General features: G+C 35.5%; 1 protein-coding gene across 4 annotated transcripts in view; it reads left to right on the top strand.

Annotated features, from left to right (window-relative positions):
- NAA35 (N-alpha-acetyltransferase 35, NatC auxiliary subunit) overlaps positions 1-27417 on the top strand; it is an 86593-nt gene that overhangs the window by 14712 nt on the left and 44464 nt on the right. For all 4 annotated transcript variants that reach the window (XM_049710900.1, XM_033411426.2, XM_033411427.2 and 1 more), the window contains 6 exons: positions 848-1015; positions 17752-17818; positions 17898-17941; positions 19149-19199; positions 19864-19947; positions 20460-20574. In XM_049710900.1, the coding sequence (XP_049566857.1) occupies positions 848-1015; positions 17752-17818; positions 17898-17941; positions 19149-19199; positions 19864-19947; positions 20460-20574 (529 nt within the window). The remainder of the gene's footprint in view (positions 1-847; positions 1016-17751; positions 17819-17897; positions 17942-19148; positions 19200-19863; positions 19948-20459; positions 20575-27417) is intronic.

Raw genomic sequence — 27417 nt, 5'->3', positions numbered from 1 at the left:
TTTGTAATGTAGCATTTTTTATTTTGCTCTATTGCAGAATTCTTGGACTTAGTGTAAGTTATAACTAAATAAACTTGGACAAATTATTTACACTCTCTGACTATTTCTTTATATGTAAGATGAGAAAAATACCGCCTTCCTCAAAGTGTTAGGAAAAAATGAGATAAGATATATGAAAATACCTAGCATAGTACTTAGATGTCATGATTACTCAGTTTTGGCTGCTGTTCTTCTAGCTTCTAGCACATGGCACTTGCCTCATGGTAGTCACTCAAAATAGTGTTGCCTGATTATTTTTGTGTTTTAGAAAGATCCCTCTCCTCTGAGTGGGGGTACTGAAGTAGAGGTGGGAGGCAGGGAAATAGTTGCATAGTTTCTTGTAGTAATCTAGGTAAGATGTGATGCACTTGACTGGGTTAGTAATAGTTGGGATGAAAAAGAAGAGTTGAATGAGTGGCTAAGAACCGGGTTAGCTATAAAGTTGTGAATTCCTTAATTTCATAGGTTTTTATTGACTGCTTTGTAGAACTGATAGCTTTTGGATGTGATGTAAGGAGGCCCTGTAATTTCATTAATCTCCGAATATTTGCAACAATTATATAAAAGAATGCTTCCCATATCTATTACTTTAAGGTAATCATGTTTTTAATTCTTGAAAGACTTTAGTTAATGAAAGTGAATTCTAACTGTACTTTGTCTTTTCTGACCTTCCTTTTAATCATCTTTTAAATCTTGTGATTAATCATATTTATTTGGGCCTGTGGCACTCTGGCCTTTGACTGTTGGATCAGACTTTTCAGACTCTGTGTATCACCTTAAACATGTGTGTTCTTTTATTTCTTTATAGATAACATGGTTAGAAGGCCATTCCTTGGCACAGACAGTATTTACGTGCCTTTACATTCATAATCCAGACTTTATAGAAGATCCTGCCATGAAAGCTTTTGCTCTGGGTATCTTGAAAATCTGTGACATTGCAAGGGAAAAAGTAAATAAAGCTGCTGTTTTTGAAGAGGTAAGATTTTGTAATACAAAAATTCCTGAAGCTCATTGACTGCCTTATTCACTGTGAAGTATTTAAATGATTGTGTGATATGTATTTTTTTGTCAACATTTATAGTTAAAAATAGTTTTTTAAAGTAATATGCTGTTGATGTTTACAAATATATTGGCTAAAACAATCCAGTTTTCTCCAAGAAAGAGAAATCTTCATCTTAATGTGTGTTCATCTTAATGTGTGTTCCTTTTGTCAGTACCATTTATTGAATATCCGTTACGTACAGACGTACTTTATTTTGGATGTTGTGGGGATTCACAAAGAAAATAGAAGAGATAGCCTCGTCCCTCAGGTCTCTTATAAATTATAACACGGAAGTTAATCTCAGTCTTTGGATAAGAGGGAGCTAAGGAAAACAAAGTTATGAAGAATAATTTAGAATATAAACGTTTTCTTCCACTTAGTAATAAGTACCTCAGCCTGAGGAAGTGTTGTGCATTTTAGACATAGAAAGATTTTTTCTCCTTATCATAAAAAAAAGATTTCAGATACTGATATTTTAAGGGGAGATGTGATAGCATTTGAAACTATTGATAAGTAATTATTTTTGTTTAATTCTTTCCTTTGTTGAAACTGGTTTTATTTTTCACACTGTTACTGATACAGAATAAATATCTTAGGCTTCAGCAATGGTTCAGTGTAAAGCTTTTCTAAATTTATATTATGTATATGAGAATAATGAAATATATGCCTAATGTGATTTTCACATTTGAATGTGTAGCTTATGAGTTGTTTTTGAAATACTGTGTCCTTCTTATATACTCATTGGTTATTTAGCTACATATTTGAATTGATATGGATATCATGGAAAGTCTTATCCATTTGGATGGAATTTTTTAAAAGATTAGTTTGAGTTAAAAAGTGAGAAGAGTCATACAAATTATTTTAAGTACATTCTCAAAGTATACCCAAAAAGACATAAAAAATCAGTGGGACAGAAAAAGGATTTTTTTTACCAAATAGTACTGGAACAATTAGTTAGTACCCTTGAAAATTACTTCATCAGCATTTTACATCTGCCTTAGTCCATTTAGGCTGCCATGACAGCATACCATAGACTGGGTAGCTTATAAACAATAATTTATTTCCCATAGTCTGGAAGCTAAGAAGTGTAAGATCAAGGCAACAGCAGATTTGGTGCCTGGTGAGGGCCTGCTTCCTGGTTCATCTTTGCACTGTGGCCTCACATGGCAGAAGGAGGGGTGGGGAGCTCTCTGGAGTCTCTTTTATAAGAACACTAATGCCATGTATGAGGGCCCCAGCCTCATGACCTGATCACCTCCTAAAGGCTCCATCTCCCAGTACCATCACATTGAAGGTTAGGTTTCAACATATAAAATTTGATGGGACACATTCAGTCTGTTTATTGCAGTTGATTGATACGTCTTAAGTCTCGATCTATAGGTTCCCCCTCTTTTTTATTTTTTTTTAAGCCTTGTGACTTTTTGTTAAACAACTCTGTGCGTTCCTTCCAAAGACCTCACCTCCAAATAACTATCACATTGGGCATTAGAATTTCACATATGAATTTGGGAGTTGGGGGGGACACAAACATTCAGTTTATAACAACATCAAAGTAAATTGTAGATAGAAAAAATATTTCAGGTGTAAAAAGTTATTTAAAAATCGGAAGACAGTTTACGGAAATAAAATGACCATTAAACATAAGATGCTTAACCTCACTTTAGAAATGCAAATTAAAACTGTGAGACACCATGTTCTACCTGTAACAGGCACTCACATGCTCTGTGTGTGTGTGTAGGATATGAATAGTCATTGTTTCCCTCTTTTTAATCTTTAAAAAAAAGTTTATTTGGAAATATTTTCCAAATAATAGCAGTTACAGTAACTGCACAAAGAACACCCAGATTCACCTGCTATTAACCTATTATCTCATTTGTTTTTTCAGTTTTTCTCTCATGCATGTATGTATATATGTATTTTTTTTCTGAATCATTGCAGAGTAAGTTGTGTACATTATGATCTTCTTCCCTGAGACACATCAGTATGCACCTTGTAAGGAAAACGGCACTCTCATACACAACTACAGCACAATTATCAACCTCAGTAAATCTATAATACCAATCCATTACCCATGTTCCATTTCTATCAGTTGACTCAGTAATGTCCTTATCTTTCCCTACAGTATGGGATCCAGTCTAGGATCATGTCCTTCATTTAGCTGCATATCTCTTTAGTGTCCTTTAATCTACAACAGTTCCTTATCCTTTTGTCTCTAATGACAGTGATATTTTTGGAAAATGCAGCCCTCTCCTACTTTCCCTTTTTTAATAGAATGTTCCTCACTTGGGGTTTGTCTGTTCTTTCTTCACGATTAGATTTGTATTATGCAGTACTGGCTGGCATATGATGTGAGTGATGTTGTATCCTTCTTATGGTATCACATCTGAGGCATACAGTGTCCATCTGCCCCTCAATGGTGATGTGATTTTATCACCCCATCAAAGCGTTTTCTGATTGCTATATGGTTACTTTAAAAAAATTTTTATTTTACTGAAGTATAGTTGATTTACATTGTTTTTGTTTTTGTTTTGCGGTACGTGGGCCTCTCACTGTTGTGGCCTCTCCCGTTGCGGAGCACAGGCTCCGGACGCGCAGGCCCAGCGGCCATGGCCCATGGGCCCAGCTGCTCCGCGGCACGTGGGATCCTCCCGGACCGGGGCACGAACCCGTGTCCCCTGCATCGGCAGGTGGACTCTCAACCACTGTGCCACCAGGGAAGCCCGCAACTCTAGTTTTTTGAGGAACCTCCATACTGTTTTCCATAGTGGCTGTACCAGTTTACATTCCCATATGGTTACTATATCTAACCTTGCATACATAATAAGCAATCTGTAGGGAAACACTTTAAGATCATATAAATACCCTGCTCATTAAAGTCTCTCCCTGTATATTTAGTATCCATTCATGGTACTTGCTTGGATTAATCTTGACTGTGTTGGCTGCAAAATGATGATTTTGAACTCTAGCACTTCTTCCACATTTATTAGTTAGGACAGGATTCCATTATAAGCAAGATTCGTACATTTTTTGATGGGAGTGTAAATTCATACAACTTTTTAAAAGAGCAGTTTGGTAATATCTGTGACTTAAAATGCATGTCTTGTTTCAGCAGTTTCACTTTTAGGAATTTAGCCTATAAATATATTTGTGCTTATCCCCAAAGGTCTACGTACAAGGACATTAATTGTAGTAACTAAAGTCTGGAAGCTAATGTCCATCAGTAGGAGACTCATTAAATGACACTACATTCATGCAGCCAAGTAAGTGCTGTGTAACCTTTACAAAGGAGGAGGTAGGCTTACTTACACAGATGAGATTAGATCTCCAAATTAATGTAAAATAAGTCAGGTGTAGAAAAGCATGAGTAGCTTGCTACTGTTTTTGTTTTCTTTTTTCTAAAGAGATAGGTAGTTAAATCTTCATACACAAGAAGATAACTAGGGTATTTGAGGGTCAGGGTATATACTTGTTTTTACTATTGGAATTTTTATTATATGCATGTATTACTTTCTTTTTAAATAAACTAAAAAAATTTTTTTATGATAGAAGTAATTAATCAAATTTCTGTATAGTCTCTGGATGAAGAACTTACTAAGAGATGGGAGAAATCCTAAAGGAAAGGACTAATAGGAAGAAAACTGATAGAAAAAAGTCCTAGGAAAAATATAGACAACAAAATAATCAATTTTTATGTATTAAGATCCCATTCAAATAAAGCATAACACTAATACCTGAATGAATAAATGCGCAGTAAAATAAATAGCCCATTCATAGAGGAAGGTTATCAAATGGCCATAATATTGTAAAAATTTAGGCTCAGTGTAATCCAAGAAAAACAAAGTAATAATCAGTTCACTTTTCATCTACAAAGTTTTTAAAATGAGAATATTCAATGTTGGTAAGGATGCAATATGTTGGAACATTTTTTTTTTTAATAGTGGGGGGTATGCATTAGCATAGCTGTTTAGGAAAACAGTTTAGCAGTGTATATATCAAGAGTCTTAAACATATTGACACCATTTAAACTACTTAGTTCACCTTTAGAACTCAGCCTTAAAGAAATTATTAGAAATGTGGACGCTTTATACCCAAATACATTAATCAGTGTTTTTAACAGTGAAAATTGGTATCAATCAAAATGCCACCATTAGTGTTATGGTTGAAATAAATTATGGTTACTTTATTACACATAATTGATTACGTGTAATGAATATATAGTGATGACAAAGTAATATCATGGAAAAAGGCATACTTTAAAAGATTAAGAAGGCAGCACACAATGTAATCAATTATGTAAAAATAAAGAAAACTGAAAAGAAACATAAGTTAGCTCCTAGGCTGGAAAGATGATATTTTTCCTGTTTTGCTAAACTTTTCAGATTTTCCAGATAAATTTGTCTCAGTTTTAATAATTAAAAAAAAAAATTGATCTAGTAAAATCCTTAAGAGGCCTGGTGATGAATAAATAAGAGCGACTTAAATAATTTGCTTGTTTGAAATGGATGCTTCAGAAGTTCCTAAATGATTATGTATTTTGTCTCTGCTTTGTTTTTACTCCTGAACTGGAGACGTTTTCAGTTGCCTAAAGATGTTTCTTTCTCGATATCTTGCTCACGTGCAAATGGGGACCACAGTTCCCCCATCAGGTGGCTTTTCCTCTTGGATCTGTATCTTGTAAAATGGTGTCTTTAGTGTTATCTTTGATTACTTTTTTTAACCTCCAACATCCAGATCCTTTTACCTTGCAAGTGTCTTGAATCTGGGCACTGTTTTTCCTTCCCTCTCATTGTTCCTGCTTTAGTTCATGCCTCTGTCAGCTTTAGGTTAGGGTCCTGTGAGAGTTTCTGAACTCTACTTTCTGGCCTAGTCTTTTCCCTCTAGTCCATTCTCCACTTGACCATCAGTTATCTTCTTAAAGGTAATCTGGTCATGTTCAGTTTTGCTATTTGAAAGTTTTCACTAGGGTGTGTATTTTAATAAAAGTAATAATACTTGTACATAGTATACAAAATCGAATAGCCCACAAGACTTACAATGAAAAAATAATAGTGCTCTGCTCTTTCCTTATCCATTCATAATAATATTCAATTATTTTACCCTTTTTCTACTATCTGCTTCTGTGTTTCTGTATAATAGGCTTGTATTCTAGTTTCTGGGTTTAAGGGTTTATCAGTTTTTAACTATAGTATAGCAGCACATTTTTAGCATATGTTTAGCATTCATACATTACCTCCTCCTCACTTCAAATAGTAATTCACTTTGTGGTTAAATCATTCAATTCTAACATTATTGTGATTGTATATATATTAATGACAGATGAGCCAGAGTAGTGTATGCTTTTTTTTCCTCATACAAATTTTTTTTTCTTGATGGTAATAACTACCTCTTCTTTTTGGTTTGCTTAGTTTTATGTGTACTTTTCCTTAATTCTTCCTTTCCCATTATTATTAAACACATCAGGTAATCCGTATATTTCATCGTGTAATAAACATCTATATCTATATATATCAGGTAATTTATAATTTTTGTTTTGAAATGCTCTTCTTGAAGTTCTTTGTTCTCTAGCTTCAGGCTGGGTCAGTTGCTTTCTAGGCCCACTGCACAGCTGTCATCCCAGGTTTCTCTGCACCATTCTCCTGGGAATTCCATTTCCCTCTCTTTTTGTTAGATCCCTAGTTACCTGGATCTCGTGCCTTTATTGTTCTTAGTTTATTACTTTGTGCAGTGTCGTCAGTTTCTTCGGGGAGACAGGGAGGGAATTTTTCTTTGAGACCTTGCATGTCTGAAAATGTCTTCCCTGCCCTCACACCTGATTGATAGTTTGGCTGTAATGGATTTCTAGGCTGGAAAATAACATCCTCAGCATTTTGAAGGCATTGTTCCACTGATTTGTAATCCCAGTGTTACCATCCTGATTCTTAATATGCGACTCATTTTTCTCTTTAGAAGCATTTAGGATTTCTCTTTTTAATGACCATACCTTAGATTAGTCTTTGAAACCCCTTAATGATCTTTGAAGTTTGAAGCATCCCGTTCTTAGACCACCACCTCTGTTTCTAAATTACTTGTGTTCTGATTCCTAGAGTTCTTCACTCCTATTTGGACTTCAGTTTATTTATATCATTGCTTCATTGTTATTAACCTCTTGACCCTCTTTTCCAAATTTAAGTATAATCATCCTTTATTACAGTCATTCCCTTGCATTTACTTTCAGCTCCCTTCCTCTCTTGCCTTGTTATACCTCAATTCTAGTTGAATCTAACCCTTTGCCTACCTGCACATCTCAGTGTGACTGGAAAAAAATGCATTTCCACTGATTGGTCCTACTACCATTTCATCACCAGTAACTGCATGTAGGCCCTCAGTGCTCCCTAGCAATCATTACATCTCCCTAGTTCATTCACTCCACTCCCCTCAAACTTCTAGCACTTTGACCATCCTCACTTGAAGCAAATGACCTGCCTTTCTATTGCACTGAATAAACGGAAGCAGTCTTCCCACCTACCTGCATATGTGACCTCTTTTCTGCTGCCCTTCTGTTATGTAGATGAACTTTCTCTGCTCCTAAGAGTGATCCCTTCTGCTTGCGCCTTAGATTCCATACTCAGTCTTATATTCAAAGACATTGGCCTACCAATTCTCACCTTTATCCCTTGAGTAATGAATTTGCTGCTCTACTGGATCATTCCTATCAGCATACAAACATGCTTTATTCATGTTACTCAATCTCAGAAATACCATTTCATGGCATAGTCTTGTCCTTCAGCTTCTGCCCATACCTCAGTTCTTCTTTTCAGCCAGTATCCTTAAGAGGTGTTCATACCCACTGTCCTCTTTTCTCTGTTGAATCCACTCCAGTCAGGCTTTGAACACGTGTTCCACCAAAATTGTGACATTATGGTCATCAAACATCTCAGTGTTGGTAAACCCAGTGGTTAATGTTTGGTCTTAAACTCGACCTATCAGAAGATTTTGACATAGTTGATCACTCCATCTTTGAAACAAATTATTTTCTGGTTTCTCATCTTACTGGTTGTTCTTGTTTGTCATCTCATTCTCTAAACCAGCAGTATCCAATAGGAATATAATGCAAGCCACATACATAATTTAAAATGTTCTAGTAACCATGGGTAAAGTTAATTTTAATAACATTTACTTAGCCCAATATATCTTAAATAATACTTCAATATATAATCAGTTTAAAAATATTAATGACCCTAGCTGCATAGGGTATCCTGTGTGGAGGATACCAATCCATAGTACTATCACATCTTTTTTATTTAATATTACTACCCACTTCTATGGAAAGCTGGACAAGACACTAATTGTAGGGTATTATCTGCCTGCCACTGGACCTTAGAAGTGGGGGAAGAGACAATTTACAAAACAGGAAATGCATATGGCTTACAAAATTGTGGGAAAAGAATTTTTTTAAACAACTCACTAATGATCCAAAAATGCATGTTAAAACTAGATATCATTTTTTTGGCCTGTGAAATAAATGGGTATAAATTTGAGACAACCTGAAGCTTGCAACAGAGCAATAAAATGGACAGTTCTTTTTTTTTTTTTTTAATCTTTATTTATTTATTTGGCTGTGCCGGGTCTTAGTTGTGGCACGCAGGATCTTTTAGTTGTGACATGCGGGATCTAGTTCCCTGACCAGGGATCAAACCCGGTCCCCCTGCATTGGGAGCACGGAGTCTTAGTCACTGGACCACCAGGGAAGTCCCAAAATGGATACTTTTTTTCACTGTTGGAGAGAGAATAAATTGGTCCAGATATTTTGGGGAAAAAATATTAATGAAATATTTTGAATTCTTTTTTTTCTACTGAATATTCTCAATCTGGTATGTATTTTACACTTACAGCACATCCTAGTTTGAACTAGTCTCATTTCAAGTGCTCGGTAGTTATGTGGCGCACAGCTCTAAACATTGGTGTGACTCAGGCTCAGTTTTTACACTTCTTTATCTATACTCTTGATGATCTCATGCAGTTTCATATTTTTAAATTCTGTCTCTGCTAATGAGGCCAAATTTATATTCTTAACCTAGGCTTGTTCCCTAAATGTCATATTCATATATGCTGCTGCCTATTCTACATTCTCACTAGGATGTCATACATAACATTTCCAAAATGAAGCTGCTGGTTTTCCCCTTGCTTCCAACTTCTTTCTTCTGTAGTCTTCTCAATCTTAGCAAATGGAACTCCATTCTTCTAGTTGCGCAGACCAAAAACCTGGGCATCATCCTTAACTCTTCTCTTTCTCCCGTACCCTGCATCTAAACCCTCAGAAAGTCCTTGGCAAACTACAGCCTGCAGACCAGCCCTGCTGCCTGTGTCTTTTATGGTCCTTGAGCTAAGAATATTTTCTTTCCTTTTAAATGGTTACATTTATATAGTTATGTAAGTGCCTACTCAGTATTCTCTGTTTTGCCACTTGGTCTGCAAAGCATAAAATATATATAACCTGGCCCTTTAAGAAAAAATTTGCCTATCCTTAATCTGTACTATCTGTTTATTGATTTCATTAGCATACGCTGAACATTGTGGCAAGTGCTGGGAATAAAATGATAGGCATATCACTTTGCTGTGCACAGTGAGGATGGGAGTCTAAGAGCTCCTTTCTTAGACATCCAGCTTCTTATTCCTCTAGCCCCACATCTTTTTCTTTTTTTTTTTAAATTTATTTTATATTTGGCTGTGTTGGGTCTTTGTTGCTGCGCGCGGGCTTTCTCTAGTTGCAGCGAGCAGGGGCTACTTTTCGTTGCTGTGTGCAGGCTTCTCATTGCAGTGGCTTCTCTTTTTGTCCAATTACTTGGCATCTTCCAAAAATTGCCTTATGTGTCTTGAATGTTGTCTTCCATTCTGTCTTCCTTGTTCTTTGGAATTCAAAATTTTCATTCCTTTACTGATGATTTCAAGAGGAAATACCACATTTAACCAAAAGTCCATTGTTTCTACTGCCTACATGATAAAATTCAAAACCCTTAGAGTATCTCTTTTTATCATCTGGCCCCAATTTTATTACTCATTTTTTATTACTTCTTAATTTTTTTATTGAGTTATATGGCATATGACATTGTATAAGTTTAAGCAGTATGGCATATTAATTTGATTCATTTATATTGCAAAATGATTGCCATAGTAGCCTTAGCTAACACCTCTATTGTGTTACATAATTGTCATTTCTTCTAGTGTTGGGAACAATTAAAATGGAGTCTCTTAGCAAGTTTAATGTTTATAATAGTTTTGTTGTCTGTAATCACTGTACTGTATATTAGGTTTCTAGGACTTACTAATCTACTAGTTGCAAGTCTGTACCCTTAAACAACATCTCCCCAATTCCCCCACACCTAGCCCCTGGTAAACACCATTTTACTGTTTGCTTTTACGATTTTGGTTTTTTTAGATTCCACATATGAGAGAGATCATACAGTGTTTGTCTTTCTCTGTCTTACTTAGCATAATGTCCTCAGGGTCCATTAATGTTGCTGCAAATGGCAGAATTTCCTTTTTTTCTTATGGCTGCATATTATTCATTGTATAAATATGCATCTTCTTTATCCATTCATTCATTGATGGACACTTAGGTTGTTTCCATACCTTGGCTTTTGTGAATAATGCTGCAATAAACATTAGAGTGCATGTCTCTTTGGTTACCTGTTTTCATTTCCTTTGGATATACATATACCCATTAATGGGATTGCTGGATTGGATGGTAGTTCTAATTTTAATTTTTTGGGTAACCTCCATACTGTTCTCTGCAGTGATTGAACCAGTTTACAGTCCCACTAACAGTGCACAAGGGTTACTTTTTCTCCACATCCTAGCCAGCATTTGTTATCCCTTGCCTTTTTGATGATCACCATTCTTATGGGTGTGAGGTGATACTTCATTGTGGTATTTATGACAGGCGTACCTTGGAGATATTGTAGGTATGGTTCCAGGCCACCACAATAAAGCAAATATTGGGATAAAATGAGTCACACGAATTTTTTGGTTTCCCAGTGCATGTTAAAGTTATATTTACTATAGTGTAGTCTATTAAGTGAAACAGCATTATGTCTAAAAAAACAATGTACATACCTTAATTAAAAAATACCTTATTGCTAAAAAATGCTAACCATCATCTGACAATGCAGGGTTGCTACAAACCTTCTATTTGTTTTTTAAAAAATGCAGTATCTGCAAAGTGAAATAAAGTAAAATACAGTAAAATAAGGTATGCCTGTATACCTTTTTCTTCTCCCCTGGCATTTTATTCTTCAGCTGGTCCTATATGTTATTCTCTTTCATTATCCCATGCTTGTGCACAGGATGTTGCTTCTGACCCCTTGGCCTTTTCTCTTCTCCTTACCCTTTTAGGGCAGAGTCTTACTTATCTATAAACTTGTATCCCAATCTCCTGACTTCCCCAGACTTCAGTTTTGTTCTCTGTTGTTCTTTAGCATGTTCTTCTGTCATAGCTAGTGTCTGTACATGCTGGTTTGCATAGAGCAGTCCTGCCTGACACCTTTTGTCCTGGTGTAATTATTATAGCATTCCCTCTTACTCTTAGTAGTATACTGCTTGAGTATGGATGTGATGTTTGGAGGTACTGCTTCATTTTGTGAACATGAAGTGACAGATGTAAAAATCTAAAAGCTTAGGATAGTGGAGCCAAAAGAGAGATTACTTTCTAATATTCTAATGTTCATGTTATTTGGCATGCTGTAAATCTGTATCACTTAAGTCACTTAAGTTGGATTTTTCTCTTACTTGCAGCCAAGCATATTTCTAATACAACAGTAAATAAATGAAACTATAAAAGTTCTTGGCTTGTCTGGCAAAGAGTAAACACTATTATCCATTTGATGTATATCTTTCCAAGTGTTTTTTATGATATGTACCCGTGTGTATTTTACTTAACATGATGGAATTATGTAGACTGTTTGCAACTTACATTTTCCCACAGAGTATAGAGAACAGATTTTTGCACATACCAGCACATGTAGGTAGATCTACCTCATTGTTTTTATTTGCATTGCATCGTGTTGAGAATACAGATTTTGAAGAACTATTTCTGGCATGAATCATCAAAGGATGCTCAAACTAGTAGACAAAAGTGTAATGAGACACAGGATTTGTACCTAGCCTCAATGTATCATCCCACAAGACATTTATTAATTACAAAAGGGAAAACGATAAGTTTACAGTGTAGACACTTAGTATCTTAGCCAAGTGGCCAGAATTAACCACCAGTAATGGGATAAGTCAACACCATGTGTCTCCAGATGCAGTGATCTAAGAAGGACATAACATCACTTCTGTGGTATTCAGGTCAAATATTCTATCAAATATTAAATTGATTTGAATTTCGGAAAAATGTAAGACAAACCCATATTGAGGGACATACACAAAATAACTTTGGCTTGTACTGTTCTAAAATGTCAGGGCATGAAAGACAAGGACAAAAGAAATGTTCCAGGTTAAAGAGACGTCAGTTTCCTGATTTGATAATTGTACTGTGGTTTTGTAAGAGAATGATTTTTGTTTTTATAAAATCACACTGACATTTACAGATAAAGGGGTATCATAGTCTGCAACCTAGTCTCAAAGGTTTCAGGGAAGAAAAATAGAGAATTATAATGTAAATGTGGTTTAATGTTATCATTTGGGTGAAGGCAATATGGGACTTCTCTTTACTATTTTTGTAATCTGAATTTTTTTCAGAATAAAAGTTAGAAAAGCCTCTGGGGAGTGAGACCACATAAGTTTGTGTTCTTACTCTGTCGCTTACTAGCTCTGTGGTTTTTCAGAATTTAAACGTCCTATGCCTCAGTTTCCTCATTTATAAAATGTAGTTTATAAAAGTACCCACCTTAGAGCATTATTGTGAGGATTAACAAATTAACAAGTAAAATGTTTAGAACAGTGCCTGGCACCTGACAAGCACTTAATAACATTAGCTGCTATTAGTAGTTGTAGGAGCAGCAGCAGCAGTAGTATTCCACTGTATGTACAATAAATTACAAGCCACTTACTAGTGGACATTTAAATTGTTTCAAGTCCTAATCTGAATTATCTGTGCTCATGTTTTACCCTTACTTGTACCCTTACTAGGTTACCCAGTATCTGGTCTGTGGTAGGTACTCAAATTTTAGTTGAATGAATCAGATTATTTTAGGAGACCCTGAAATATTTATGCAAAGTATTTTATCTGTGAAATGAATGTTTAAAGCAGTAATAAATCACAACTAATACATTGTGACTATTAAGTTTTAGAAGGGATTGAAACAGTTTTACTTATTTAGAATATTAGTACAATCAAGATTACTGCTTTGGTGAAATCACATTCAATTCTGATATTGGGTGTTCTGTTACAGTTATGATTGTAAGTATTTACTATTCTAAATTTCTTTGCAAGGCTGCATTGTTTTAAATGCTGTGTTTTATAGAATGCTAAATATCCCTTATAATTTTCTGCAGTTATATCTTGGTAGTATTGTAAAGATATTGTAGAGTACAAGTGAAGAACATGGGCTTTATCTGTCAAAACATCTTCTGTCCCTGGGATAATAAGCTCTGTATTTGCAGTGATAGTATTTTACCATTGTATCCCTGGTGTTTAGCCTATACCAGCCATCATAGGGTGCTCAGAAAATGATTTGTCCATTGCTCAGAAATGGACAAAATTTTTTCCCTACTAATTACTCACCTCTAAAATCTTGATATCAAGCTATCAAACTATATCAAAGGATACCAAACTATCCTTTGATCCATACCACTTACTTGGATTCCCCTATTCCTTCTGTCCTTTAGTGCCACAGAGACCTCCAATTCATAGGTGCTGTCGCTTTAGTTTTCTCTGTTACTTTCCTCACGTTCTCATTTCCATGGCCCAGTTAGTGCTAAAATTGCTTTCTTGCACCCAAACAACAGAAGGCAGCTGGGGAAAATTCACATCTGTGTGTCTGTTCTCACTTTAATTTTAGGACTGCAAGTCTCAGATGGGCACTCAACACTAGAGACAATCCTATCCTACAACACTTCCGTAGCAAACTTGCTTTTCTAGTCTCTAAGGTAACTTTTCCCCATCTGTTACTTCTCAGACCTCCAGTGCCAACTCTCACTGTCAGCTTGCTTTCTACCATAATGGGATATTAGATACAGTCAGATGTAATTAGAAGTATCCCATCTTCTTATTATCACAAATGCTAACCTGTTATGGTATCCACACACTCTGTTGTTGTTAAAACGAAAGTATCCCTGTGACATTCTAAGCTCTCAGCCCCTCCACTGTGTTCTAGATTCCCTCCCCTCTAGCCTACTGCAGTTAGTATCCCTTTCTTTGTATTGTGTTGCTGCTGCATCCTTCGCTACTAGATTATTCTTACTGGCATATAAACATGTTTTTACATGACTTAATTTAAAACCAAAACACCGCAGTTCCCTTGATGCCATGGCTCCTTATATCTACAGTCTCATTTCTCTGCTGCCCTATATGTACCAAAAACTCCTTGAATGAGCTGTTAATATTATTTTACTTTCTCTTTCATTCTCTTCTCACCCACACCAATTGGACATTCTTCTACCACTACAGAAACTGCTTTTAGCAAGCTCCTTAATGATATCCGTCTTGCTAAATCCAGTGTTCTCACTCCTCCCTCTTCAGCCTGTCGGCTTCATTAGACTCAACTGACCACTTTTTGAAATACTTTCTTCTTATCTTCCTATTATGACAATCTGTTGGATTTCTTTCTTTCTCACTGGTTAGTCCATTTCCTGTGCTTGCTCCTGTAGATCTCCAGTTCTCTTGGGCTCTCTCTGGGTTGATTTCCTCTAGTTCTGTGGCTTTTAATACCAACTATAAGCTGATGAAGTCCAAATTGATATCTCTAATCCTGATTTCCTCCTCTGACTTTCAGACTCAAGCAAGTGCCTTCCTGAAATCTTCCCTTGGATGACCAAAGGAATTACAAACTTAATATAGTTAAAATTGTATTCCATTTCTGCCCTTAAACCTGCTCCTCCCAAACTGCCCCATCTGAGTAAATGGCATCATAATTTACCAGTTGCTCAGACCGAAAACCCTTGATTATACTACAGTTTACCTCATATTCAGTTCTTCAGCACATCATGTTGGCTTTACCTTTTAAATATATCCTGATTTCAACAACTTCTCATCATTTCTGGTTATGGTATCAGTCCCGTTCACCATCAGCTCCTGCTTGGACTGTTGGGTGGTATCCAGTATCTGGTCTCTCTGGGTTTACTTTGATTTTTGTCCTCCTTAAGTCCACAGAGTTTCAGTAGTGATATTTTAATGGCAGCATCTGTTGACATAACTCTTCTGCTTCAGACCTCCAATGACTTAGATTAAGTTCTTGTTACTGAGGTTTGTATTTATTACACAGACCTGTGATAATCTCCCAGATGAATGCTTTTCCTTAGAGTCTTCTTGGCAAACTTAAGGGTCCACAGATAGGGCTTACAGGTTGCTTTTTTTTCCCCCTGTTTTGTTTTTTCTACACAGTGTTGGGCTACTTAATTTTTAAAAACTTGGTAACATTAAAAAGTCTGATGATTTTACATTAAATTAGGTTTTTGTTCTGAAAACCTAGGAGACTGTACCAAACTAGTGCTGTATTCATTCATGACCATAAGAGGGTAAGCAGCGGCCTACTTCCTTTAGATGACATGTATGTTCTCTCATTTGCCACAGTCTCCACCACTCCTCAGTGTAACTTGTAACCAGCCTGATGTTCTTAGTAAGGTTAACGGCCAAATGGCCCCCGCCCTGAAGTAGCTCATCATTCCTTCAACAAATAGGTTTGAATAGTACTCTGTGCCAAGCACTATTCTAAGCCCTAGAGATAAAGCATGAATACAACAAAGCCCTGAGCTCAGAGATTATGCATTCCTTGGGACAAATAGTCAGTGTGTAAGTAAACAAATTACATATATAATGTCAGGTGGTGACAAGTTCTGTGAAGAAAAGTAAAGTAGGGAAAGGGGATATAAAGTGGTGGAGGGTGCTATTTTAGAGAGAATGCACAGGGTATACCCTCGTATGAGAAATTGACATTGAAACAGAGGCTGGAATATAGTAAGGGATGGAGCTTTGTAAATCTTTTGAAGAAAATCAGTTTGGGGAGGGGGTTTCAGTGGGTACAGAGGTCCTGAGAAGAGTATGTGTTTGATATGCTTGAAGGACAACAAGAAGGCCTGTGTGATTGCAGTGCAGTGAACATGGAGATGAGTGGTAGGTAGGAAATGGGGTTGGAGAGGGAGACCAGGGCCACATGGTGGAGGGCCTTAGAGGCCATGGGGGAATTTGGGATTTTACTGTGAGGAAGAAAATTCCTGAAAAGTTTTGAGTAGAAAGTGACATGAAATGGCTTATCTTAAAACAATCCCTTTGGCCTTTGGTGGTGAATAAATTATATAGCAGACAGTTGTGGAAGGTGGGGGACCTGTCTGGAGACAGTTATAGAAGTGAGAGATGGTGGATCCTTGAACTGGAGATAGCTGTGAAAGGAGTCGGACTTGGTGATTAGAATTTGAAGATAGATCCTACAGTGTTTTCTGATGGATCTGATACGGGTTTCAGGAAAACAAGATGACTTGAAATGCAGGTTTTCAGCCTGAGTAATGGGATGGGGGTGCCTTTTAGCAATGTGGTAAACACTATGAGAGTTCCTATTTAGACATGTATAATTTGAGAATCCTGTTTGATGTCCAAGTAGAGATAGAGTATAAACTTCATCTGGAGCGTAAGTTTATAGCTCTGTATTACAGCCTGAGACTTTTGAAAGACCCAGTCCTGTGAGGCATACAATTCTCCTGAGTTCTTTCAGACTAGAGACATTGTTTGTACTTCTTTCTGTTTGTCAGATATAGTACCTGACATGAATTGCATGCTTACTGAATGTTTTTGTTAAGAGTCCAGAAATTTCACTATAGTTCTGGCCACTGCTGTGAATATCTGTTATTTCATTATATTAGGCTTTTATATACATTTTTATAAGAATCGTAATATGGCAGAAACACTCCTTTAGTAGAACTTCTAACTTCTTAGCTGAAATCAGCCAGATATTATTAAACTCTTGATAGTGAATCCAGCAAACCACTTAATTTGCTAATATCCCAGCAGTGTTTTAAATGATTTTGGGAGTGGGAATCCATGTATGAATCATTTGTTTTCTTTACAATGGGCAGAAGCGGGAATGTGGTTTTGCTGTCACTGAGTAATTCTGTTTGAGAAGACTTAACCTTTTAGCCTAACAGTGTGTAAAATGACATATAATAAGTTTTGAAGAGTCTTGTTTAAATTTTGCAAATAGTAATTATTACATATTTATTGTTCACCTGTGAATGTGAGAATTCTTTGTAAGTGGGAATTATTTGTGATATTATCATAAGCATTATTTTGCAAATGAACATATTAAATGCAAGTATGTTTAAATAGCCTAAGGACAGCAATTGAAATTAAGGGGACAGAGACAACATTAGAATGTGGTGTTTTAATGGTATGCCTGTAAAGATAGCTTGGATGTATGATAGCAATATTTAGGGTGACATTCCATTACTGTTTTCTTATTAGCAAATAGTGATTTTGTAAGAGAAATATAATGAAAGGTTTTGCTACTGTTCAAGGGCCTAATTATTGCTTTTCTGTATAGGAAGATTTTCAGTCAATGACTTATGGATTTAAAATGGCCAACAGTGTGACAGATCTTCGAGTTACAGGTAAAACCATTTATAAATATAATTCACAAATTTTACATTTGGATTTGTTTCCTTTTAAAATCATTGTCTCTCTTTCTAGGCATGCTAAAAGATGTGGAGGATGACATGCAAAGAAGAGTAAAGGTATATATTTTTTTCTCTTTTCTTTGGTGTAGGATATTTATATTCTTCTAAATGTCAGGTTAACTTTAGCTAATTACAAATAGCTAGTGTAGGTAGGACCACCAACTTTCTTTATATATGCTGTACCGTTTTTTGGTAATGAATTAGAACACTGCTAGAGGGGTTTCTGGTGAAGTAGTGTTACTTTCAAGTGTTGAAAATTTAACCCTTTCAAATTTTTTCAATTTTTTGCCAATGTTTTAAAATTTTAGTATGCTATTTTAAGAATAGCATAAGATTCTAGAATTTTAAATTCCTCAAAGGTAAGGACTACCTTCTTCACCTTTGTATCATTAATAGTTAGGGCAGTATCTAGAACATAGCAGAAGAGCTCAGTAAATGGAAGCTCCTCAAATCTGATTAAAAGCCTTCTATGAATGACATCCTTTGACCAGATGATCCTGATGATTTTGTTCTCATAGAAATTAAAAATGAAAAAAAGTTACATTTCTTCTATTTTTTTATACCTGTATAACACAGCATGGTTGTCAAAACAATTTTGCATTATTGTCTTACCAGATATTTACAGTTATTCAGTGCATTAGGCAATAAAATGTACTTTTACATGAAGAAAATACAGCTGAAAAGAGTTAAGTAACCTGTCTTGAGTCTTATTAAGGGCATGCCATTAGTAAGTGACAGCTCCAGGGCTAGAACCCCAATCTACCAGATCTTCCTGTGGGTACTGCCTTGGAATTTTGTCAGAATAGTCAACCATATGTAACACATGTATTAACAAGATGTTTTGCATTTTAGTATAGAACTTATCAGTATTTACCATGTGACTTTATGATGTGATTTTGTATAGGTTACTTTTTTTTTCTAACAGGGTTAGTTTGGAGAGCATCAGGAATTTCAGTTAATAGATTTTTTAAAAGCAGGAAGTACTATGTACCATGTGCTTCTGCTTTTCATTGTTTTGCTTTTGCTGTTTTTAATACCTTATTCTTTTGTGTGATCTTTATAATTTATATCAAAATGAACTTTCTGTACATAGTATTAATAGGAAAATAAATAATTGATACAGATTTTTTCTTCCAAATATTTTTCTTCAAATAGATTCTTGCATATATTCAATAAATTAATTTATTGCTTTACCTTGTATAATTGTAATCTAATGCTTTTACAGGTTTGTGTGTGTTTTAATATACCTTTTTTAAAATTTTAGAGTACTCGAAGTCGACAGGGAGAAGAAAGAGATCCAGAAGTTGAACTAGAAGTAATTGAACTTATTTTCTGGTAGATAATATCAGAGAAGTTAATGTTGTAGTTTTATGAACTACGTTATAATTTATGGAAGCCCTTTTTAAGGTATTTCTTTACAAATTGGACATTGCAAGGGAGTTTATTTCCCTTGTATTTATTTTGATAGAATTATAATATAACTCTTTCAAATACATGATTTCAAAGCTCTTCAATATTCCTGTGAGGTAGGAAGAAAAACATGATTTTTTTTTTTAACAGATGATCCACCAAAAGTTGGCAGAATTCAAGAACTTACACAGTATCAAAAGTTGTCAAACCTTTGTTAAGATCCTAAATTTTCTGACTCTGCTTAAAGCACCTTTTTATCAGTCCTTTTAAAAATGCTAATTAAATCAGTTTTGAAATAATAGTGTAACTCCTGACTTAGGGAAAAATCAGTGCTCTTGACACACAAGCTTTATTATGTATTTCTATTTCAATAAAATAGGCTTTGTTTTATTATGTTTTCTGCAGCTCATATTTCAGACATTTAAAAGACTATAAGTGAAGGTGTTTGTAATATATTCAATAGTAAGTTATTAACACTGAGATTTAGGACTTAAAATACTATATTTTAAAATGAAATTTCTTTGACAGACTTTGCATCTTTTAACTTTTAGTCCTTTCTTGTTTTTTAGCACCAACAGTGTTTAGCAGTATTCAGCAGAGTGAAATTTACTCGAGTGTTACTGACAGTGCTTATAGCTTTTACTAAGAAAGAGGTAAGGGTATTTACTATAATCTAAATTTTAGTGTTTTTGTTTTCGATGGAATGTTTTATTTTGGTAGTTCTAATTAATTTAGAACTAATTTGGTAGTTCTAACTAATTTGTGAATAGTTAATAAGTGGTAAGTAGAGATCCAACCTTTACTAACTTCTGTAATTCTGTTTTTTTGAAATTTCACCTTGATGAATGATTTAGTAGGAATGTTGCAATTTCCCATTTTCTAGTTGATTGCATCTCTCTTTTTTTTTTTAAACATGAGATTAGTAGAATAAACCAGAAATGTTTCCTATTGTTCTTTAATGGCTCCTACAATGTATAGATATGGGTAAAAAAATTATTTCTATCCTAACAGGATCTGGGCATCCTATATTAAGTGAATAGTTTGTGAAAACCAATGTCATTACAGCAAGCATTTAATTTCATTATTGTTTATAGGATTTTCCTATTTAATGTATATCTTTCAGTGAAAGAATATGTAAGAATGTTTTTGGTGATTTATTTGCTAGACCAGTGCTGTTGCAGAAGCTCAAAAATTGATGGTTCAAGCAGCAGATCTTCTTTCTGCCATTCATAATTCATTGCATCATGGCATCCAGGCCCAGAATGATACTACAAAAGGAGGTAATTGTCTGTTTTGCTCCTACTCTTTTTTTGTTCTTTCCCATCCAGCATATATAGTGTTTGATTTGTTCTAAAATATCCGTTAAGTCAGTCTATGCAGACTTTGGAATGTTTTGCTCCATAGACTTATATAGAGTGTTTATGGTACCTTCTTTTTAAATTTTTTCTAGACCAGTTTGCCATCTCCTGTATCTTACTGTTTGGGTTCTGAATCTTTACCCTGTCTCGTGATCAGGCTGTGATGTCAGCAGTAAATCGTTCTTTTTTAATCACGTCTCCCCTTTTACTCCTTTGAGAGATCATCAGCTCCGTTACACAGTCTTCCCTCACTCCACCAGGCAGGCCTAGGTATTCCGTCTGTGGCCTCATTGCCTTCATACATGCCTTTGTTACATTTTTTTAGTATATCATATTATAGTTTACCTTTTGTCTTTACATGAGATTTTTAGTACTATTAGGCCAGAGTCTCTTCTTTGCGTGTCTCTACAGTGCTTGGTACGTTGTTGACAGGCAGTAGATTTTATGAATTAGGCCTTAAAAATAAAAGGAATAGTGTACCTTTATTGTAAAAGCTCCAACTGAGTTAGCATTTTAGTAGTGTGTAGCAATTTTGGTTATCCTTAAAACCATTAAAATGAGATGATATTTGTATTTTAAAATTAGTTTTTCACAGTTGTTAGTCCTCTGACCAGGAAGTCCAGTTTTATTGATTCACACTCTTTTCCTTTTTCATCCTTTCCCCTCCTTTTAGGGACAGAAGTTGTGGTATTCCCCTTCCCATGAATTTTTTTTCTTAATCAAAGGTTAGGTAGTGGAGCAGTCCAAAAGGTAATTTAGTTTAGGAAATCAGTATTATCTTTATGGATAATAATTATACTGAACTTATAAATTCATTATTAATTCATTACCATTTTCTCCAGGAGAGGGGAAGATAAGTGACTATTAGATGATTGACTAGGTGACATTCTATAACCATGGGACCTTAAAAAGAAAAAGGTTTTTATGCATAGCAAGCTATCTAGTACATGTTTACAGAGAGGTAAACATATCTACAACTCTTCAATACTTTGAAATCTAGTGCAAGAATACTTTATGAAAACCACTGTAAAATACATTGCTTCCAGATAATTTGGTTGGTTGGTTATGTATCAGTAGGGTATTATGATGCAAAACAAGAGTCTTTCAAATGACTCTATTCTGATGCTCCTTTTGCCATATCCTGACTACTGTGGGCTGTTCTGGTCTATAACTGAGAATAATAATTGCTATGGGAGCATTAGTTGCCCATGTGGTCTGTGGCTTCCCTGTAGTTCAGATCAGTCAGCACTTAAAAACAAACAAACAAACAAACAAACCTGTGTGTATATTCTCAACTGTTTCTCTGGTTTTATGGGCTGTTCATGAGTAAGCTTTAGGAAGATGGCTTGCATAAAGTTGGTTTGAATAAACTAAGCAAGTGAAGTTTTAAATTTAGGGAGTATTCACTCTGTGCTTAGTTAAACACTGTTTAAGCTCACTTAATTTAACTTTGTAATTATCCAACTGAAGCATGAAGCTAAACAGTTCTATAATAAAAAAAAAAGTGAATGCCTTCCCAGCAATGTTTATTCTAAGAAAATGGTGATAAAGCCATAGTGTAGATTAGTTTTGGTCTCAGGTTATTCATTTTGCCTTCTTAATATTAGTACAACTCCAGCTAGTGACAAAGTGACTGTGTAAAGCTTGAAATTGCTGAACATTAATTTTAGCTTCTCATTGAAAAGCTACTTAATCAGTGGGAACTGGGAAACAGCGGTGTAAAGGGAGAAAGTAGGAAGAATCAAACTTGATTCAAGGATTACTTGCTGGTGGATTTACTCAGTGGATGTGAAGTGTTGAAGATGAAGGAGGCAGAAATGGTTTGGGAACAAGAGATGCTTAAGGAAGGCAGCTCAGGTAGGACGAATGGGAGTTTTTGACGCGGTGACATGGAACAGTCCACCGGCAAAGTACATATTTTGCTCTGGAAAATGGATGGAAGAGCAGGTTTTGGAGTTATTTTCATGTTAAGTGCTAATTAAAGTTGAAGGAGTGGATATGGTTCTTCAGGGCTTGCTGAGTTCAGGACCTTGAGTTAGAACTTTGTTGAAAAAACAAGAAGAGGATCCAGTGAAGCACATGTTGCTCCTTGTGTTTGTTTATGCTGTTGTATTGCTTGTGAATTCTATACTTCTTTTTATATGTCTGTGGAATTCTTCAAAATAATGTTCAGATAATTTCTTCCAATGAGATTTTCCATGTTCTACTTGTCAAAATTTATTTCTCTTTCCCATATTCTTTTATAGTTATCTGTGGTTGAGGCTTGGTTTACTCTTTAGAATGCAAGCATCTTTAACAGTTGCTAATGGAAATGAAAAATTTAATTAAACTTATGTTGCCTGAAATTGGTAGGTACTTTTGAAGTGTATCTCCAAATCTGACGTTCAGTTTCAAGAGGCCTTGGAGAATTCCCTGGTGGTCCAGTGGTTAGGACTCTGTGCTTTCACTGCTTCAAGGCACGGGTTCAGTCCCTGGTTGGGGGACCTAAGATCCCACAAGCTGCGCGGCATGGGCAAAACAACAAAAACAAAAAGAGGCCTGTCATTCTTTTGAAAAAAATTAAAAGGCGTCTGATTCAAGTGGTAGATTAAAGACATGCATTTACCTTCTGAAACCTTAATGAAACAATGGTAAGTGTTTGGATATTTTTAAAAAATAGGTATAATCAATAACGAGAAAAAGGAAAAGAAGACAATAGCAACAGAATTTTAGAAGCTAGAAAACAGAAGGACATTGAGCTGTCTGTCCACAAGTAACTGAGTTCTTAGCCACTGACAGGGAAAGTCAAGATACAGTCCAGTTTATACTGCAGATCCTCTGAAGGGCCTCATTTTTAGTATACCAGGTACCTCTAAAAATGAGGATGAGAATTAATGGTGATGAGAACTGGTTGAAAACTGTTTAGAAACAGAGATTTCCTCCCCATTTTCTCCATGGTAACATTCCTGAGCCTCAGAATACTAAAAGTTTATTCTTTGGAATAGGGGAGCAGAGAGATTCTGAACTGAGAAGATACCAGACACTGTTGAATGGTACACATTATGGGGAGCTAAGTGGTAATTTAAATACTTATTGTAACCACCTGTTCTCCCCTTTCCTGCACACCACGTCAAGCTCTAGCTGTTTTTCCCGCCTACTCAGCTTCCAAAACAGTGCAGCCTGGCTATTGCACTTCACCTAAGAATTTGGAAGACTCTTAGGGAAATCTGGCAAACCCAAGAGATGGAGAAAAACATCAGCAAAATCTAAATTTATTGGTATTAGCAGTTCTCCTGATAAAATGGTTTGGTAGAAAAGCCTAACCTAATTCACAGAGCTCTTAATGAGGTTTTGGTCCTTTAGTTTCAAGCCCGAGTATATAGTCATGGGTGGAAATGTCTAGCCTATAAAAGAGACCAAAACAGGCAAGCAAACAAAAACCTTTAAAAAAAATGAAAAAAAAATAATGCATATGTAAAACAAAAATAGGATGTTATTTAAAAAAAGGGAAAAAAGAGTATATTTGAGCAGAAATCATTAAAAAATAGAAAATATAGAACATAAAGTCGAGGAAATCTTAGAGAAAGTAGAATAAAAATGAACAGGTTGAAAATAAGGAGGAAAAAAGTAAAAATACTATAGGATCAGTCCAGAAGGTCCATTGTCTAATAAAGATAAATAATAAATAAACAAGATAAATGAAGGATAAATTGATAAAAGTTTTTCCAGAAATAGAGATCAGAAAATAGAAGCAAAAAAAAATATCACTTGATCATTTAAGAAGATTTCCTGGAAGGAAATGAAGCAAATACCCAGGTTAAGAGGGCCAGTAAAGAGTTACCCAGCACAATTAGGATGAAAGTAGACTTCTATCAAGGCATATCATCATGAAATTTCAGAATAGTGGGGAAAAGTAGAAGATCCTAAGAGGTTTGAAAGGGAAAAGCAAGTTGCACACACAGAATCAAGACAATGTAATCAAATTTCAACAACAGGAATGGAAGCTAGAAGTTAGTGGAGCAAAGAACAAAGTTGAAGTAGTCACACTTCTTGATTTTAAAACTTACTGCAGTGCTACATTAATCAAGAGAGTTTGGAACTAGCATAAAGATAGACATAGATTAGTGGACTAAAATTGGAAATCCAAAAATGATCCCTCATGTTTGTGGTCAGATGATATTTGACATGAGTGCCAAGACAATTCAATGGGGAAAGTATTTTCAACAAATGACACTGGGACAATTGGATAACCACATGCAAAAGAATAAAGTTTGGTACCCTCCCCCACCCCCTCTTCACATCATAAACAAAAATTAACTCAAAATGGATCAGTGACATAAATGTAAGAACTAAAAATATGAAACTCTAAAACCTAGACATAAACCTTAAGAATCAATAAAAAGAAAAATTAAGTCAATGAAAAAATAGGCAAGGGATCTATATAAATTAGACATTTCTCTGAATAAGATTTACAGGTGGCCAATAAGCATGTGAAAAAATAGATGTGCCATGGGAAATGCAAATCAAAACGAAAAGATACCACTTCCCAACCACTAGATGGCTGTAATCAAAAAGACAGGTAGTAACAAGTGTTGGTGAGATTATGGAGAAACTGGAACCTTCATACACTGCTGGTGGAAGTATAAAATAATGCAACTACTTTGGAAAACAATCTTGCAGTGTCTCAAAATGTATAATGTAGATTTATCACATGACCCAGCCATTCTAATATTAGGAGTATATATACACTCAAGAGAAATGGAAACATATGTCTACACAAAAAGTTGTACATTAATGCTCACAACACTATTATTCATGATAGCCAAAAGGTGGAAACAACTCAGATGTCCATCAGCAGATGAGCAGATAAATGTTGTGCATCCATGCAGTGGAGTAGCATTTGGCAATTAAATGAAGTACTAATATCTGCTACAACATGGAGGGACCTTGAAAACATGCTAAGTAGAAAAAGCCACTCACAAAAGATCGTATATGATTTTCATTTATATAAAACATCCAGAGTAGGCAAATCCAGGGAGACAGAAAGTAGATCAGTGGTTGCCTAGGGCTGGAGGAGGGTGGGAAGAAGGAGCACTGCTAATGTATATGGAGTTTTTTCTTAGGGTGATGAAAATGTTCTGTTTTTCATGGTGGTGGTGGTTTTATAACTCTGAATATACTAAAAAACTATTGTACAATTTTAATAGATGAATTATATGGTATGTTAATTATATCTCAGTAGAATTGTGATTAAAAGAAAAGCAGTGGACCAGTGTTTTCAGAATTTGGGGGGGAAATGGTTTCTAATCATTGAATCCTTTTCCAAAATTATCATTTAATTGTGAAGAAAGATAATTTCAGGTATTTAAAATCTTACAAAATTAATCTCCCCAAAAGTTTTTCAAGGCTACTAGAATGTGCTCCATTAAAACAAGGGAGTAAATCAAGGTAAAGGAAAGTATGGAGTTTAAGGAATATAAGAATCCAGCATAAGAGAATAATGAAGGAAATCGTAGGGTGATAGTGCAGCAAGATCATAAGATACTATATATCTGAGCATAATACATGGAGGACAAGTCCAGACTGAACAAAGTCACAAGGCTTGAGGGTAGATGGCTCAAAGTAGATACAAGATCTGTTGTCACCAATGAAATTGATACAATAGCTGTTCTCTTTAATGTAGAAAAAAGAGATTTAGAGAATTGGCAAAGGATTTGGGGTTGAATTAAAGTGTTAAGTACAGGGCTTCCCTGGTGGTGCAGTGGTTGGGAGTCCGCCTGCTGGTGCAGGGGGCGCGGGTTCGTGCCCCGGTCCGGGAGGATACCACATGCCGCGGAGTGGCTGGGCCTGTGAGCCGTGGCCGCTGGGCCTGCGCGTCCGGAGCCTGTGCTCTGCAGCGGGAGGGGCCGCAGCAGTGAGAGGCCCGCGTACCGCAAAAAAAAAAAGTGTTAAGTACATACAAACAAAGCAAACAAAAAGTAAGAAGTGATTAACTTCAGAATATATATGAAAGTAAAACTTATTTCCATGTTTGCGAAAGTTATCCATGGCCCAAATATGAATGTAATTTACTTAATCATAATGGTGCTGAACATTGATTATAATCAAAATTTTGATCTGTGTTGGAGGTGAGGGGACAGAAGTGTATATATGCGTATAATTTATATGTGCTTATAGCTGCTACTTCATATCTTTTTCATTATCTCTTTTTTACACATATCATCTCCTTTTGAAGCTGGAGTAAGTCAGATAACGTGTAAAACAAAAAATATGAAGTAAGTAGCACTATAAATTTGGTGATATGGAGGTAAATACCAAAAGAGCTAAAAAGAAGTGGAAGACATTGCCTCTGGGAAGAGAAGAAATAATGGAATTGGCAGGAGAGGGTGGGCAGAAGATGGTTAGTTTTAATAAAAACCTTGTTGGGCTCTTTGATTCTCAAGTGGTATGCATTTATGACTGAGTAAAAGAAACTAAATTAAAAGTTAATGTGAATTAAAAGTAGATTAAAATATAGTTTAGAATTATGATGGTTTATTGTCTGGTAGACAATAGGGTTAAATAACAAAAGGGTTAAATAACCCTTTAACCTCCTGAGGGCTGTACTTGGTGCTAAAGCAGAAATTATGCTGCCTCAACCCAGTCAACTTCATATGCTGGTTTGGCAGTGCACAGGAGAGGTGGGAACTGACTTCATTTTAAAATCACCACCCATTAGAGAGGCCTATGTCATGAGGTACTAGTGCCAGGAACTTGAGATGGTTTTACTCTTTTAAAACATTTTAT

The sequence above is a fragment of the Orcinus orca genome, chromosome 6 (assembly GCF_937001465.1).
Source record: "Orcinus orca chromosome 6, mOrcOrc1.1, whole genome shotgun sequence".
NCBI classification, from domain to species: domain Eukaryota; kingdom Metazoa; phylum Chordata; class Mammalia; order Artiodactyla; family Delphinidae; genus Orcinus; species Orcinus orca.
The sequence above is the reverse complement of the archived record's forward strand: the minus strand, read 5'-3'. Positions and strand labels throughout refer to the sequence as shown.